The sequence below is a fragment of the Pleurodeles waltl genome, chromosome 8 (assembly GCF_031143425.1).
Source record: "Pleurodeles waltl isolate 20211129_DDA chromosome 8, aPleWal1.hap1.20221129, whole genome shotgun sequence".
Taxonomy (NCBI): Eukaryota; Metazoa; Chordata; class Amphibia; order Caudata; family Salamandridae; genus Pleurodeles; species Pleurodeles waltl.
In genome coordinates this window covers 420,037,061-420,055,787 of record NC_090447.1, presented here as the reverse complement: position 1 = coordinate 420,055,787, position 18,727 = coordinate 420,037,061, and the positions used below count along the sequence as shown (strand labels likewise).

The 18,727-nt window shown below is 41.5% G+C and overlaps 1 protein-coding gene across 1 annotated transcript in view; it reads right to left on the bottom strand.

Moving 5' to 3' along the window:
* Positions 1-12,249: 12,249 nt before the first annotated feature.
* The window catches only part of NIPA1 (NIPA magnesium transporter 1), a 155,455-nt gene continuing 148,977 nt past the window's right edge, over positions 12,250-18,727 (bottom strand). The window contains exon 5 of the mRNA XM_069204286.1: positions 12,250-15,801. Coding sequence (XP_069060387.1) covers positions 15,290-15,801 — 512 coding nt within the window. The 3' untranslated portion in view covers positions 12,250-15,289. The remainder of the gene's footprint in view (positions 15,802-18,727) is intronic.

The following is an 18,727-nucleotide window of genomic DNA, read 5'->3' as shown; positions in this document are numbered from 1 at the left end:
AAATTCAACAAGATCCTGGAAGCTCCATGTAATATTACATGTGATTCCAGCAGTGAAAAGCCTTGCTCACAGTACATCTGGGATTTGGTGAACAATGAACAGAGAATTGGTGGATAAATAAATTAAAGAGCGATCATTCACTGTGGAAGAAGCAAAGGATTCACAGCGGTCGGTGGAAGCAGCAATACAAACAAAAGTGATTTAGGGAGAACAGGCAGAAAATGGTGCTGGTATTTTGAAGAATAGTCCTTGACCAGAATGTTAAGACTGCAACGACTCGAAAAGCAGGGCAGGGCTAGAAAATGCTGACTAAAAGGGATGGAAGCATATTTATGGCAATGTCATTTACAAAGGTGAGAAATATAAGAGGAATTAAATAAGTGACACGCTGAGAAGATGTAGATTGACAGTGCTAACAAGAGCAGTAACATAGACCAAAATGACTGTGAGCCTAGTCTGTACAACGTATAAAATATATCTATTGAGAGGGATGGGGGCGCTTGAGGATATTTTCACTTTTCTAGGAATGCTATGTGGGGTTTTCATCTATTTTCCTTTCTTTTCTCTCTTCCCCTTCTCTTGCCCCGTAGGGGTTAAGGTGGTTATTAACATGAGGTACTTCGGTTAATCCCCCAAATGTAGGTTAATAAACTGTGTCGTAAGTATAACGTTTATTTTGGTCTATTCCTCTGGTCTTAAGTGAGGTATATTAACACTTCAAGTGGCCTGTGACGTTACCTTATTATCATCACCACAATAAAACAATAGAGTTTTTTTTTCCTTTCCTCTGTGATCTTGGGAGGGCACACAACTGGTGCCACAGAGGCTGGACAGATTCCCTAAGTTTTCTTCTTCAGATAGGGTCTAATAAGCTCCTGCAAACCACTAGTCGGATGAAGAGGGCTTTTCTTGAGCACTTCACTAGCGATTATACACTGATACTTGGATAGCACGCAATGTCTAAAAATGAAATAACAATGTAATTGGGAAACTTAAAAAAACACACAGGCGATGAATGGAAACTTATATTTTGTGTTTCCCACTAAGGCAGAAACACTTGTAAATACTAAGCTTGCTTTTACATGCAAGGCCAAAACAAGCACATAGGAATCCAGAAATCCAAAAACAGCATTCTGCTTACGAGTACTTAGAAAAATATTGTGGATTGATATTAGGAGCTGCTTGTATGAAATATTCCAAATACATATCTGCAAATGTGGATACACATGACCAATATTTACCGCACAAAATGGGCAGCCAACAGTGCAAAGCATTTTCATCTGTGATGTATTGGAATGAATCTTAACCTGCCCCTATCTATCAAGCTATAAGCAAACTGCAATTGAGGGCCAATGGAATACACAAAAAAGTTGGTCGAAATCCAGTCTGAAAGCATAAAGTGCAGCAAAACAAGTTTTCACACCAAACAAAAAGCAGATTTCACGGGGTTGGTGTAGGGCAAACTAGGAGATCCTCCTAGGCCTTAATGTTTTCTTTCATAAGACCTCCGAGGACCACAACTCACTCACTGAAAATCTCGAATGCCCTTTGAAGGTATCACCTTTTCAACTTACAGACATTGTGTCAGCCAAGAAGAGATCAGAGATCACAAAAGAGAAAGACCAGGATAAGTTACTTTGGAAAGCAAAATGGAGTGCCCAAAAATGTTATTGAGGCCGCGCAATAGCAGATGAAACTACCTCGAGTTTCTCTTGAAATAGGTGTCAGAAATACGTTTTTTGCACATGCCCTAGCCAATGCTACGGTGCTTCAGTTTAGTTTTTCCAGACAGGTTGAAGGATTAAAGTTGTTTCAGCTGCCTGCTATTTTTTACAGTATTTTTAAAACTTCCATTCAGTACCCAGCTCCTGGCAGAGGCATTTTAGGCTATAATGGCTGTTTTTCACATTACATCTGCTTAACTTAAGGCTCTGACAGCCAATGACATGTGATGTACATTTTATTTGCTATCACGTGATAAAATGTACAAAAATGTCTCAAGTATTAGGCTTTTAAAAGAGATTAGAAACATAGTACATATTTTCCCCAGTAAATTATGTTTATTCAAGTCCTAAAATAAATAATTATAATTTTAAATGATACTGATTATAATATGTGGAGGGGGCTGGAGGGGCAGCATACCTCGGTGCTCTTCTGGTGTCCGCTTCCGTTCTCTATTATGGCACGGGGGGCGGTAGCCAAGATGGTGCTGCTGCTGCGTTGTTTATACCACGTTCAAAATACTCTTTGTCCACTGAAGCCGTAAGTATTTAGGCAGTTAAATAGCATCTTGGTACCACTGGTGTGGGCTGCTGGGGGCCCTAGGGTGGCACTGGAAACCCACCAAATGGATGAGGAGCGGGAGGCCTGGGGCTACCAAACCTTGAACTGTATTATTATGCAGCCTGCATCCAGCATGCTGCTAAGTGGCTGGTGGAAGAGGGCAATTGAGAGAACCAATTATTGAGGGGTGTGTGCGGTGGGGAGTCCTTGCCAGTGCTACTGATAAGCGAGGGCGGTGTAGAGTTTGCTCTTCAGTCTTTGCTCTTCAGACTGCCTCAATATGGGAGCAGAGTGTTAAGAGGGTTGTCAGGTGTCCGTCTTTGGCCAGGGACTTAAATATCTGGGACTTACAGCCCTTACGTCGATGCTGTAGTGACATGACGATTGCTGGGTGGAGAGAAAGGGGGTGTCAACTACTTGCAACTTATACCCAGGGGAGCAATTGGCACCTTTCAGGTAGCACATGACAGCTTTAGGGTTGGCCCTAGACAGTTTCTCCAGTATGCTAAACTAGCTGGAAAAGCGAGAGGGGTGTGGACGGACGTCCCCAACGCCCCTCCCATGACATACATTCTAGAAAGTATTTAGCAAATTAGTATGTGTGCCACCTGATCGCACTGATGTACAGGGCACTGAAATCCCATAATCCTAAACCTAACTATGGTGCCAGACATACCTGGGATGCGGACCTGGAAGTCACATAATGAATAGGCAAGGACATGTGAGCTGTGCGGAAAGTATCAGGGAATGCACGGTTTAAGTTAATACACTTTAATTTTCTCCTTCACACGTATCTGACGCCGAGTACATTTGCAAAAATATACCCGCCTAGATCTTGGGACTGCCCCTGATGTGGGGGTGGAAGGAGCAATGTTCCTACATATGGCCTGGTCCTGCCCGGATGTGGTATAGAGGCCGCCTGGAATCTTGATGTCATTGCAACCACGCCAACTGTTATTGGGCCTTGTAGAACGACCAAAGGGGTCAAAAGAGCAATACAAATTTCTGCAGCTGGCCATTCTACGGGTGAAATGACGAATTGTCACTGGATGGCTGGGTACAAGACGTTCCAGTATTGAATTAAGGGTGCAAGACACAATGGATTGGTTCCTGGTAGAAGAAATACATATAAAAATGACCTGGAGAGACGAAAAAGTACAGGATGACTTAATAGCTTAGGGAGCCATTATGGAGGATTTTCCTCAGAGAGGGGGCACTGAAGGGAAAGGGAACACTCATGCGCCAAACTAAAAATGCAACAGGGTTGGAGAACTTGGGATGGTTTTATATAACATCTGTACTCAACATTGGATGATTTGGCTATAATGCGTGCACAGCCTATGACTGATGAATACTAATAATTGTAATTATCCATACACTGTGTGAACTCGGATGGTGAGGGAAGGGGAAGGGAAGATAAGAGGAGTGGAGGCACGTGATACATTGTGCTACTCACATATAAAACCAGAAAGAAAAACAGGAAAATTATAAAGGTGTGCCACAGGCTTGTTATTGGTTGTGCTGACATTTGTGTTAATAAAGTTAAAAAATATGCTGATTAACAACAAAAAACCACAAAGCTCTGTTTGAAACACTCTGGAAACTTCCGAATGCTCTGAAGTGAAAAGCCAACTGCAGACATGTCAACTCACACGGTGCCATAGTGTGTCACAAAGTGTTTCTCTTCACAGACACCTGTGATATCACAAGGTGGCAGAGGAGACAAGTGGGAAACCACTGCACCAAGCGTGTTGGTGTGCGTTCTGTGTCCCATCCGCTGAGGATGGCTATGCTAACATCTTCCTCAAAAGGTTCGAGTCCCCAAGTTCACAAATGTTGTCGTAATAGACAAGTGGAGAACCACTGTAGAATCGTCTTCTAGCTCGTCTTTGGAGGATCTAAGCAGCTAGTGTTCATTAAGGGATATCAAAACATCCTAGGACATCTGCGGCAACCACAGCAAGCTCTTTGTTTTTTTTTTAGTAGAAAGGTTTGAAGGGGTGGGACAGATGTGTCTCAGGCAGTTCTCCACATGAAACCCCACTCCTTCATTACACAAGGAAAATTGTTTTAGGTTGACAGGTCTGCAACAGCCATCTAAGCATAGCCGCAATCACAAATTAGAATTGTTATGGCTATGAAGTAAGCCTTATAGATACATAATGGTACACTTGTGTAAACGGAGGTAGCATGAGTTAAATGGAGTACAAGTGGGTGTCCCTACTATAACCGAGATCAGTGTTTCTCAATGCACAATACAAACACTGCAGCCCACCTGACACACTGTCAGCACTCTCCATCAACAAGGACAGATCAATAATCACTGAATAAAAAAACCTTTATTACCAGTGGTTGCTCTGTCAATGACAGTCCACTTTAAGACTGTATATCTTTCATGATTAATGAAGACATGATCTCTTAAGGCATATTCTGCCTATTGCCAACCAATTGTCTAACAAGTGTAATGCAAATGTCAAACATAGATCGGTCGTCTACCTCCTTTTACTTAATTCCTTTCGTATCTGGTTCTTTTCTTACTTTATTAAATAGCAGCAGTCAAGAAACCACAGTTCCCATAAGGCAAATTGAAAAGAGCCAACGGGAACGAAAACGTGTACAACTACAATGAACCAATACACATAGGGTATTATGACATCACTTGACTGCGAACAGCCCTCTTTTCTTGCTGCTTGCAGTCAAGTTAAGTACCTCAAATATTTGCTCTATTTATATATCTTTGTGGTTTGTTATTATTATTATGCTTATAGTGCTTGACTTTTATTAATTACTTAATGTGTGTATGTGCTTCTCGGTTTTCCTTTCCCAGACAGCAGGTTGCCTCAATTCCAGCTCGAGTGTCGCTCCGCGTGCTAGTTTTTCCTCCCCGGTAACGTTTCCTCAGACGACGCGCGTTCATTCTCAACGCGTCTGAGGAAACGCTGCCACAGCTACACGACGCGCTCGAGCAACGGACGCTTCCTTCGCTCGGCGCGTATATCTTCAACCTCAATTAGCATTTATTTGTTATTTCTGCCTAACCTCGACCTCCCGTTCCGGCGTCTTGCTGCGAGGTTATTCATCATACGCCGGCAGACACAGCGAGGAATTTCCTCTTTCGGCTATTTCCTCATTCCTGCCTGGCCACACCTTCGGCCACAGTCATGTGGAGAAACCTTGTATTTACACACCTATAGGCGGGGTTTGCTCTTTTCCTGGGACTGTTAACCCCTGGTTTGCTGTTTTTTTCATTATGGAGAGAGATATTTCTCCTTCCAGGCAGGCTAATTTGGATGATGTCAATGACATTAGACAGGAACTTAATTATTTTATGAAAACCTCTGTACAACAGGCTGTTGCTACATCTATTAACAAATTATACAAGAATCTAGAGTCTTCCTTTGCAAATATGATTTCCAAGACTCTATCGGCCCAGGCTGTGGGGGAATGCAGCCAGCGCCTGTCCCATTCTACACATAAAAAATCCCAGAAATTGGCGCAAAAGGAATGTGAGGTTTCCTCACATATGACAGAGGACGCAGTTCCTCACAAGGCTCCCTCCAAGGAGTATAAAAATGTGGAAAATTCTCAGTCATCCTTGAAACATAAATGCAAGTCAAAAAATATTGTCCCCCCTTTAATAATTTCTTCTATTCAAGATACGGATGACGACGTGCCCGATGCGGACTCAGATTCTATTGTTTCTGATAAAGATGATAACATTTCCCTATCTCCTCCTCCTTCCAAAAAAACAAAATTATCTTCATTAGATAACTCCAATTCCCTTCCCCTGTTAGATCCTGAGGGTTTTCTGATGTTTGACCCTTCCCTAATCCTCCACCCTAATTCCACTGAGTGGGTCCCAGCGGATTATGTAGCCGAATATATTTCAACCAAGATAAATTGTCCTTTAGAGAAGCAAACCAGAGCTAAGCTCAAATCCGAATGCCCTCGCCCTTCCCTTCCTCACAAGTCTTCTTTAACTCCGATTGACCAACCCTTACTCACCTTCTTTACAAAACTTGGCAAAGACCCCTGTAAGGGAGTTGACAAGGCGTGTTCTGGCTGCCAAGATAAACTATTGGATATCCTTGGTCCTCTTTCCGGTATATTTGACATTGCTGAGGCGGCCAGGCTGGATGGTTCATTTATTGACCCGGAAAAACTTTCACTGTGGGTAAAATGCTCTATCTGTCTCTTGGGGAATGCCAATGCAGCCCGAACTCGTGAACGCAGAAAGGGGCTTTTATTAAAACTTGACCCCAAATTGGTTAACTTGGCAACTGTTCAACCAAACTTTCACACCGAAGGCTTATTGTTTGGAGAATCCTTTATTAAGGACCTAGGAAAATACGTGGCTACCTTCACATCATTGGATAAAGCTCAACAGTCTTTAAAGAAGATGTTAAGCCAGCGTGTTTTTGGCAGGGCCGGCAGAGGGAGGAACCACTTTGCCGGCCGCACCTTCCATAAGCAAGGTTCCAGAGCCTTCAATAACACGTCTTACCAAGATTACAGACCGCAATTTTACCCTCAGAGAGGCAGAGGGTTCCACTCCAGAGGCTACAGGGGTGCCAGATCCTCCAACCAGCCAGGTAAGCCTTTCTTTTGGTCATGTCCCTATCGGTGGGCGTCTTTGCCATTTTCTTCCAAAATGGTCGGAAATTACATCAGATCCTTGGGTTCCCAATACTGTTCAAGGTTACACCATCAAACTTTATTCTACTCCGGTTCAACTACGTCTTCCTCCTCTTCCACATTTCTCTTCAGAAATGTCAGACCTTATTTCAGCAGAAATCCAGTCCCTTATTCAGAAAAAGGTCATCACTCTTACCCAACCAGATCCGACAGGTTTTATCAGTTCCATTTTTCTTGTTCAAAAGAAAAACAAGAAGATGCATCCCGTCATAAATCTCAAGCATTTCAATCATTTTGTAGTCTAACAACACTTCAAAATGGAAACCATCCTCCACCTCAGAGACATTCTTCAAAACGATTGGATGGTGCGTCTAGACCTTCAAGATGCCTATTTGGTTGTTCCAATTCATCCAGATTCCAGAAAGTTTCTTCAATTTCAGTGGCTAGACCATCTCTATCACTTTACCTCTCTACCCTTCGGTCTCTCTTCTGCCCCTTGGTGTTTCACCAAGCTCATGAAACCCGTTGCGGCTTTCCTCAGAGCTCAAGGTGTGAGACTCATCATATATCTGGATGACATCCTCATAATGAACCAATCGCCTCAGTTGCTTTTGTCCCACCTAGATCTCACTTGTTCCCTTCTATCAGACCTAGGCTTTATCATCAACAGCGAGAAGTCTCTTCTCACTCCGACTCAGGTTAAAGAATTTTAAGGTTTTCAAATAAACTCAGTCTTAGCCATTCTTCTTCTTCCTCCCTCAAAGATCAAATCGATCAAATCAGAGCTTTTACAGGTCTTACACAACTCTCTAATTTCTCTAAGATCACTGGCCCGGATCGTGGGTCTTCTCTCTTCCTCCATTCAAGCGATATTTCCAGGTCCCCTCCATTACAGAGCTCTTCAAAGACTAAAGATCCGTCACCTCAAGAAAGGTCTTTCTTATTCAGACACCATTCCTCTAGATCACGATTCCCACACAGAACTTCAATGGTGGATAGACCATTTAGACACATGGAACGGAAGAACTATCTTTGCATCAGCCCCAGATCTTGTGTTAGAATCAGATGATGCAAGCCGTTCAGGTAGGGGGGCCCATTGTGGACCAATCTCGACTGGAGGTTCATGGTCTTTAGAGGAGTCCAAATTGCATATCAATTGTTTAGAGATGCTTGCCGGCTCCTTTGCAATCAAAAGCCTGGCAAAGAACAGAGTGCGTTGCGCTATTCTACTCAGAATGGACAATATTTTGGCAGTAAGGTATATAAATCACCTCGGAGGCACAAAATCAAAACCTTTGGCGGAATTAGCCAAGAGTTTTTGGGAATTTTGTCTTTCAAACCATCTTTCGGTTCATGCAGAATATCTTCCAAGAACTCTGAATTCCGTTGCAGATTGGCACTCACGTTATCTCCAAGACTCCAGCGACTGGAAACTTCATCCCGAAATTTTTCAACAAATTCAGAATATGTGGGGTCCCTTTCAGATCGATCTATTTGCCTCCCGTCTCAACTCCCTTTATTCTTCAGTTGGCGCCCGGATCCATTAGCATTAGCATCTGATGCTTTCTTTCAGGATTGGTCAGGCTCTCTGAACTATGCCTTCCCTCCATTTCTCATGATCAGCATAGTGCTGGCTCAGATCAGGCGTCAACAAGCCTCTGTGATTCTCATAGCACCATTTTGGCAATCCTAAGTTTGGTTTCCAACTCTTTTGGAACTGGCAACAGATGTTCCTTGCCTCCTTCCATCCTTCCCGAATCTTTTGAAGGATCCCATGCATCGTCCTCACCCTCTCATCTTAGACAACCTGCTCACCCTTTCAGCATGGAAGATCTCGGGTATTCCCAATCTCGCCCTTTCATTTAGACAGAAGCTTCCCAATACTTATCACAATCCTGGGCTCCGGGCACCAAGAAAGCGTACAAATCTGCATGGTCTCTATGGCATAGCTGGTGTCTGGGAAAACACATTGATTCCCTTCAGCAGATGTGATTTTTATTGCAAATTTTTTGGCGGACGAAGTTAGCAAAGCCAAAGCTTTTCGTACCATTAACTTATATAGGTCTGCGATTTCTTCCAATCATACCTATGTTAATGGTAATGTTTGTCGTTTATTGAAGGGAGTAAAATTTTCTAACCCTCCAATGCCAAAATATAGACACTTGTGGGATGTTAATATTGTTTTAAACTTTCTATTGTCATGGCCTGATAATAGTATGCTTACTCTAAAAATGTTAGTTGCTAAGTTAACAATCCTTTTATGTCTTGTTTCTATCAAACGTATTTCGGATGTTAGAGCCTTAGATATTTCTAATCGTCAATTTACTCATACTGGTGTTTTGTTTACAGTGTCTCGCTGAACCAAGACTAATTTAACTTCTGTTTTCTATTCTTATTTTCCAGATCACCCTAAATTATGTGTTGCACAATGTTTAAAAGTTTATGAACAAAAAACTGCAGATTTAAGAACCTCCCCTTCTTCTCAACTTCTGATTTCTTTCAGGAAGCCTTTTAATCCAGTATCTGCAGCTACTTTAGCTCGTTGGGTCAAATGGATTATGTCCCTTCCAGGCATCAATACTTCCATGTTTAGTGCTCATTCCTCTAGGGGAGCTATGGCTTCTAAAGCCTTTTGGGCGGGGTCTCGCCTCGAGGATATTCTTAAATCTGCAGATTGGTCTAACGATAATGTTTTTAGAGTTTTTTATTGCAAACCTGTTGATAATGTATCACTGAATGTAATTAATATGCTTTGAACTCGCATAATAGGAGCCTCCGGTCTTGCCATAAAATGTAGATTTTCTTAGTCTTTTGACGGAAAGTCTTAATTTTATTAAAGACACAGAGGCGAATATTATCCCTCCACTTGGATGTAACACTTTTTATCTTTTCCCTCCCTTGTTTTAGCCTCAGCACCGGCGATACCACCATCATCATAAGACTTCATCTGCGTCCTGGTGCTCCAGTCTTCTATCTTCGCTCTCTCCTGCTAGAGTTCTTCGAGGCATGGATCCTTCTCGCTCCGACCATTCTCCGTTTTCTGGAGTGTTGAACTTTTGTTCTGAACTGTTAGCCTGTATTTTGGCTATACTTATTATTTTTGCCATTTTTCCTTTGTTTAATTCTGACTGATCTCTCGCAAGAAAAGAGGGCTGTTCGCAGTCAAGTGATGTCATAATACCCTATGTACATGTGTATTGGTTCATTTTAGTTGTACACGTTTTCGTTCCCATTGGCTCTTTTCACTTTGCCTTATGGGAACTGTAGTTTCTTGACTGCTGCTATTTAATAAAGTAAGAAAAGAAACGCATAATACTCGCCTCCGTGTCTTTCATAAAATTAAGACTTTCCGTCAAAAGACTAGGAAAATCTACATTATGATGGTGGAAGATTTGCCAGTAAGGTGATTGTTTATGTAATTTTAGGTTTAAGCTTAAAAGTATCAAAGAGTAGATGCACTATATAATGTGCTGAAACCTTCAAACCTGTAGGTTTTACATTATTCAAAAGGTATTTTTCCCACCCAGAAAAATACATGTCACTACACCTATTGAAGGCAGATGTAACTTTCAATATTAGGAAACAGAAGACACTGCCTACCAATTTCAAATGGGTAGAGAGGAATTGAAAATATTTTCCTTGTTAAGAAAAAATATCCATACCTGCCAAGGTATATTTTTGCATGATTTACAGAAGCAGATTGTGTACCTAAAAGAAATACCACATTTGTACACACGTAGTAAGGTTAACTGACCTTTTGAGCTCTAAACAAGCAATATTTTACAGGGGTGCCATTTGCAGTCCTTTACTTAAGACCTAAACATGTTTTCTTTAGAAGGAATCAAACTTTCCAAAATATCGTTTCATTACATTACCACTGAGAGTGATCAAGGCTGGAAAAAGTAATGGGTGAGGGGAAATTTGTATGATCCCAAAAGCACAGTTTTTGTTTTCCATTGAAACTTTTCTAGGAAATGTCCTCTGTGAAAATCTCCAATAGCAGCTACAGATGGAAAAAAATCTTAGCTAAGCCTCAGTTAAGGTTGAGGAAGGTGCAGTCAGCTGATATAAAATAGTGTGACACTTACGGTATAAAACCCTATACCTTTGAAGTTGGTCAATACAGGTACTGATGCACCCATTAAGTCACAAAAAGAAGGATAATGACCAATTTTACAATCCTGGCCATGCACATCTCCTAATCTCACAGAAGACTTAACATATCTTCACACAAGGTTAGAAATATGAAGTCTGGAGCTCTGCTGGAAACGAGTTTTTTTGTGTGTTTTTTTTAAAGCTCTAATGGAACAAACTGGAAAACTGGAAATGCCAAGGTCCTCTTTCTGCTGAGGCCACTCTTTCCCCACTCTTGAGATGAACCATAATATTTTGTTTGTCTAGGTTGCAGCCTTTCTCAGGTAGCCTCGACACCTTGTCCTAGTTCAGAACTTTTTAAGTCTCTACTATGTCAGAAGTTGCATAAGTTTTTCCTGGATACTCACAATTCGTCCAAACCTAAAGGAGATCTCCTGAGGAGTTTAAATAAGATTCAATGGCACACAGTCTTCTCTACCCCAATAACCTACGATACAACAAGACCACGGATTAAGAAAAATAAAGAAATATGGTCTTTCTATGTTTAGAATTGAATTAGCTATATTATGCCTAACTAGTCTCCCTAACGTTAGGATGTAAGAAAAACCCTCAACCACCGAGGTGGCAGGCTTAATCATAGGTCTGCTCCTTGCCCAACCAAGGAGTCCAGTTATGACTAAGTGGGCTCCAGTGTCAGTGATCTTGATGGAAATCTTTTATGGAAGACTTTTGTGTGGGAAATCCTCTATACAGAACCGTTAAAATTGCTTGTATTCAAACTCATGAATTTAGTTGACGATCCCTACCATAAGGTTAAAATGAGTTTTCTGGTAAGTCGAGGGTGTCAATATTGCCACTCATCCACAGGCCAACATGTTTCAGCCATCCACTATGTGCCCCATGCAATGTCTGTGGCTTTCTTCTGGAACAACGACCTTTAAAGTCACTCACTCCTACTCTACCTCTGTCTTACCCTAACCGATGTTTGGCGGAATTAACACTTGCAAAAAAAAAAAAAAAAAATTGCTGGAAAAATATTTCAATAGTCACAGTTATATTAACCGTTGTGTTTACTAAAAATTATAGTATTACAGATATATTAAGGTTAGAGTACCTGAACTGCAAATGTTTGTATCTCAAAAACACTGCCTGACATAGAATGATAAAAAAATATATGTTTAGTTGAAATTGATGTGCAACATAGCACACAGGAAACGCAGGTAGTGAATTCATGGAGTTGTGGCACACAGGTTTATTGTAATGGTGAAGATGGGCATAGCTTATCCTATGCTAACAATAGTGAGGCGACATTGGAAGGGGATGCTAGGGTAGTTTTGCAAACTAAAAAAAAAAAAAAGATTTGATGCTCCAGTGGTGAGTGGAGAGAATGAAAGTTGAATCAATGTAAGGTCGCTAAAATGGATATACCTTTCTTACCTCATTGAGATGTGTTATTAGGTTTATTCCCCCAAACCTTTAGACGTCACTACTTCTGAATATTGGCTAAGAGCAGCTGAGGGCCCTTGACTTGACTTCATTACTCCAACTTTTTTAGGGATACAGAAGAAGTTCGGCTGCATTAGTCCAGGCGATTCCTTCTTCCAAGATGTCCAGATTTCTCTGTTAACCACGTGAGGCCAGCATACTTGACCCTTTACCTCTACTTGGCTTCTCTACCTCTCCTTCTTTAGGGCTAAAGACAAAGTTTAGCTTCCCTGGGCCAAGTGATTCCTTCTTCTAAGATGTCCAGATTTCTCTACTGACCACAAGACCCTTTAGGAATTTCTTGTACAGTTTAGGTCCTAGTCACAGCAGGATACAATACTTTGGTCGTTTGCTAGGCAGATAGCAAGTTAAAATCATATCTTTGTTCTTACAAGTCTAGTAGTGTTCTCAGTTGCGAGTGGGGGAGGGTGTGCCAAGAAACTGCTGTAAATCAGCAGTGGTTGGTGGAGAAACCCCAGCATATCCCCCTGATTTCTCACTGAAACAATACCAAAATTCCTCATTCCAGGAGTTGTCCAAGATGGCAGAAATCTGCCCCAGCTGCTGAAGCTCCCCTTGCCCACCCTGGGGATTGCCTATTAAACTGCAGTATTTACCAGTGACAGACCATCTCAGACTAGTCCTACCTCTACCTCTCCCCAGGCGAGTGGTGCAAGCTTAGCTGGAATAAAGACAGCCCTATACTATATATCAGTCTTGACATGAGCAAGGTAACTTCCATAGTTCCTGTCTGAGCTTTGTATGGCACTTGAGTGTCATCTTCTCCCCCCTCATATTTATCAGAAATTTGCTTGCTGATGTTCATCCCTCCACAGTACCTCAATGAACCATTGCTTCCATTCAGAGAATATAGCAAATCACTTCCCCAGTGGCTGATAAAAGTATTTTGCTGCTATGTATGAAAAGGTTACACATCAGCAACCACCAGGGAAGTTCATTTCAGGAGCACTACATGGTCAACTGTCAGACATGGCATGAAGTTTCTTGCATCACAAGTGCCTTGTACTACAAGGAACTCAATACCAAATCTACCCATTCCTGGAATCTACCAGTGGAGCAAATTCTGGACCTTGATTTCGCTCCACAGGTGAACTTTTCAAAAAAGGGACATTTTGCCTTTTCAAAATTTTGCAGAGGAGTGTCATCCACCATTTCCGAGAAACTGACAATGAACTAATTAATTCTGATTTTAAGCACATAGCAATTTCCCATTCAAACCTTTCACCCACATTCACTTTGTTGTTCACATAAAGTGTTGATACTGCAAGCTTCATGTTTGATAGTGAGTTAAGGCTACGTAGTACATTACATAAAGAATTTAAAGTGTTTTGAGATTTTATATAGTTTATATAAATACATAAAATGCACCTTATGGCTCTGACAATGTGTTACACTTAGCAAATTCCTAAAAATAAAGTCAAATAAGGAAAATGTATGTGTGTAATTTCTGAGGAGAGAACTGACATGGGGAAGGTTACAGGCAAGTGTGTCTCTCTGAGACGAGATTCCGCCTCAATCAGTAAGGACTGTGATGAGGAAGACTGACAAGGCTGAAATGTTTGTTAGAACCTTACTAGCCAAAGTGCAAAAGCACCTCTTGATGCTGAATCTTTATAAAGTTCCATGTTGAATACTATGGAAAATATGTCATTTTCATCACAATGTGCATTTCTCAATCCCTTATGTGCTTTACGGAATACAGAAGCCCCAAGTCAAAAGGCAGGCGACCCTAAACTGGAAATGTAACATTAATTTAACTACCTGTTTCGGACAATATGAAAAAATAGAATCAGTATTAAAGAATTTCACGAATGCAAGTTCTGATGAGCTAATACACCTATTTTCCACACAGACCCTAATAAGAATTGTTCTCTGTACTTTTGTGCCGAGTACTATCCATGCCATATTAATGATGTTGTTCTAGAGTCGATTCAGGGGACTCGCTGCACTCGCATGCTAGCTCCCTTGCCAAAACAGGTTTCATCTGCAACCAGAAATCGGCCATCCTGATGTTTTGACTGCACAAAAGGTATTGCATGGATGGATCTTCTGTAGTCTTAAATGCAAGGTAGAAGTTAGAAAATTAATGTTCTCGTAGGAATATCAGAGGAGTTGGCTTTGCAGAAGTGTTGGACACCCACAAAGTTCTCTGTACTCCCAAACATTTGGAATGGCTCTCCCCACGCTCCCTGCACTTCTAAACTTACACCTCCCTCGCACAGTAGTAAGTGCCATAGCTTCATTATTTTTGGTGCCTGTAGATAACATATTCATAATGAGAGGAGCAATGTCTTGGACCCCTGATCTGATTATCACTGACAGCCCCACGCATCATGAGGATAGTTTACGAATGCATGAACGGACAATGTCTATAAAATGTTGATATTCATTATTAATGACAATATTGTGAAGAAAATGTGCCAATTTTGCAGAGCCTTATGCCTCTGGATTATCCATTCAGCAGATATTCTTCAAACACTGGGCACAGTTTTGCATCAAGTACACATGGCGTGTTTGAAAAATGCAAGGAATGCAAAAGTGTATGCAAATCAAAGGACTTTCAAATTACTCGTAAATCACCCCTTCAAGATTAAATGAGTTTCCTTCATCTTAATATCGTAGCAATCGGTAGGTAGGCAGCAATACCCTTGGGGTCCATATGTCAATGCATGTAGTAATAGTGTCAACATCCCTCACGTGGAAAGCCTACATATTACAAACATACAACACTCAACTTGAATAAGTAATACTGAGGTTGTGAGTCACCTTTTCAGTCAGTCTTTAGAGCAGACTTTTGGAAATCCCCAAGGCTGAACTTGAAATCCTTAAACACCTGAATGAGAAACACTCCAACAGTTACAGTGGTGAATCCACAGGCCATGCCCAAGAAATCTACCAAACCCACTTTGCTCCACTCCCGGAAGAGGATGGCTGTGGCCAGCAAAACCAGCAGCGTGAACATCACAAAGTAGATGGCACCAAAGACACATGTGTCAAAACGCTCAAGGGCCTTGTTGATGTAAATGAATTGGATGAGGATGCTGCTCACCAGCACGGCGAGTAGTATGAGGAAGAGATACATTGCTCGAGCACTCGATGGACTCCCTGAGATAGCCTCTTGTGCTGCCAGTCCGATGCCCTTGGAGCTGGGCACGGTGAAGCTGCCCAACAGGGAGCAAATGCTAATGTAAACTAAGATATTCTTGGTTCCGTGTTCTGGAGCGATCCAGCAGATGAGCAGCAGAAGCAGAAGAAGAATGAAACAGAGGTATCCGAGGAACACTGAAAAAGGAAACATGAAGTCAGTTCCAAAGTGGATAGTCAAAACAGGTCAATAAAATTAGTTTTTCAATATTCTGAAGTTGGAACAAATAAGAAAATTGTAAACTCTTTCCAAACTAGGTAGCTTTATGGCATTAGGATTTAAAATCAATATATATTTAGTTCAAGAAAGAAACATTATACAGCTGTAAATCAGGACATATGTTCGCCTAGAACAAGGTTTCCTAAGCCTGTTGGGATGGACCACAGACGGAGCTGGATGAAGGAGATGATTGGGTATCAAGGTGTGGCCATATAAATCCACCAGACAGCAGAATAAACTTAGTAATGTTAGAAATGTAGGAGGTGATACCACGTTATTGTTAAACCAGATTTACAAAATGAAAATAAGGTCACACCAGTAAAAAGTATGGCAAAACCTGTCTTACAGGATAGTGCCCTCACATGTCATACTTACTTGGACATACTTTGCAACTAGGTACAGAATGTCTACATATTGGACCACTAAATATTTAGAAACTCGCATGACACAGGGCAGACGGTTTGCACTTGCTTTTCAATAACAGTGAACTACTTACTGATTTAATGACTGCTAGCAATGTATAGTGCGTCACAAATATTGTTTAATTGAGCTACAGAAGACCACAATTTGACTGTTGCACCAATGTCGATCGCTCTTAGTACACTATTATCTGGAATAGGCCTCAAGAAAGCTATTTCCCTGATATACGAAATCCTGAATGCAAGTGCCAGCACAGGCATGGGTGGTGCACTCGCCTGCTGGAATGCAGTTCTCCCCAGCCCTCTGTCCCAAGAGTTATGGTCGCAGGCTCTCCAACATGTAAAGGGGATATTGCATGATCCAGGTTCTGATTCACCCAATTTACCTACCTACACCAAGCCTACTAATCCTCCCAATCCATTGAATGCATGTTTTTAACAACAGCCCTAGAATGCCCGTGCTGTGGCAACAGATAACAGCATTAGCAGCGGACTTACCAGACCACAGACTATCTCCCACCCCTGAGTCCTGCCTCCTAGGACTTCACGCTAAAGCCTAAGGGACAAACACCTCCATAGGTTCATGGATTTGGCTTTTGTATTGTTCATGCGGCTTATAGCGATGCAGTGAAAAGCGCCCACTTCCCCGGAAGCCCTGTTACAGTGGACCCGCACAAAAGCAAGTGTACTTCTCTCCATGAGAGACAGACGCTTGGCCCGTAGAGGATACGAGGCATGTGATGTATTTGTGATTAATATAGAAGCCAAAAATGACAACCGCCCTCCCCCCCCGAGAGGGACGGTGCTTTCCCAAAGTATTCTTTCTACACTCATATATTACACATTACTCAAGGGATCCACGATGACTATAAAACGCATTACTTTGGTGTATGCCCGAGGCAAATCTCCCATAGGTGAATAGCTTCACACACCAGAACCAGACACCATCGCTCACTATGTTCCCGCCCTCCTTCCCTTACATTTGCTACACCACGCGGCCGCCATCCTTCATTCCCATACACTCGATAGGACACCTGCTATTATATAATTTCCAACCCCACAACGTTTGATTACGTGTATACTACCAGTGTATTTGGCTCAATAATGTTTAACTAGAGCATGACATCTGTGTGACCTTAAATGCACTGAGATTATTGCTCATCGCTCCCAACTGATCCTGTGACACTCATACCCTCCCACCCCTTTCTCAGCCCGCCCCAAGCTCTGCAACAGTTTTCACAGATGTTTTGTGAACAATAAAAATAGATTAGAAAAATGAATAGAGTATAGCTTATCTCTCACCATCCTCCCTCGTAAAACTCCAGTTTGGGGAGGTCTATCTATCTATCTATCTATCTATCTATCTATCTATCTATCTATCTATCTATCTATCTATCTATCATTAGACTTGTCTACATATTACAGGCCAGATTGATTATTTAAATTGGTCTGTAAATCGATGGGCATATGGGGCCTTAGTTATATCAGGTCTGAGTGCAATAGCTGCTTCTGCAGCTGTACCTGTTACACCACATCACACTTCAAACACTGTTAGTAATTTTGGGAATAATTCCATTTGGATTTTTTTTTTAAACTAGAGCTCATAGGCAACCGAGTCCAGGAGATTACTTTGATGGAGTTGATAAAACTATTTTTAAGCACACACTGGATTCTCCAAGTTTTCCTTTTGTGTTTGTCAGTACATCTAATTTGTCAAGATACTTATGAGTGCTGTTCTGTGCACTGTCACTTTTGTTCTTGTAAAGGTTTAAACAGAATTAAGGGAAAGTGTCTGAAATGTTCTCTCTTTTACTAGACGGTCTTATTATTAATAGGCAGCAATACTGATTTTAGATTTTTTTTTTATAGTTTGCAAAGAATCCCTTCTTATCCCTATTGCATATTTGATGAGCTTCAACACATTCAATGGCTATCTCTACTTTTTCACTTAGAATTTTACTATATTAAAATTTCGCAGATTTCAAATTAATGAGTATTGCAGAATCTGTGTTTTTCAATATACTCCTTCACGTTTTGTGGACTCTTGCTTTAGAGCCTTTATTTTAGCGGAATGAGCCTGTCTGTTTCTAGAAGCAGTACCTTTTAATATGCCTTAAAAGATTGCCTTCTGGACATCCCAAAGGGTTACCTTGGAACTGAAATTTTGGGACAGGAATTCCCTCTCCTTGGTAAACTGATTTGCACCCCTTCTGAGTAACCAGACTACATGTGAAACTGGCATCCAGATTTTCTTTTGGACCCAGCATATATGAAATCGAGACTGCATTCCCGCTGAGCCCTAGTCCCGTAATTAACCATACAATCTAGGACCTGGCTCTGAAGTCAAAACGATGACAAAAGCATCCTCTTTACTAGAGATGAGGCTACTGTCTGTATCAGGTGGAGCAGCGGCGGCAGCATACCG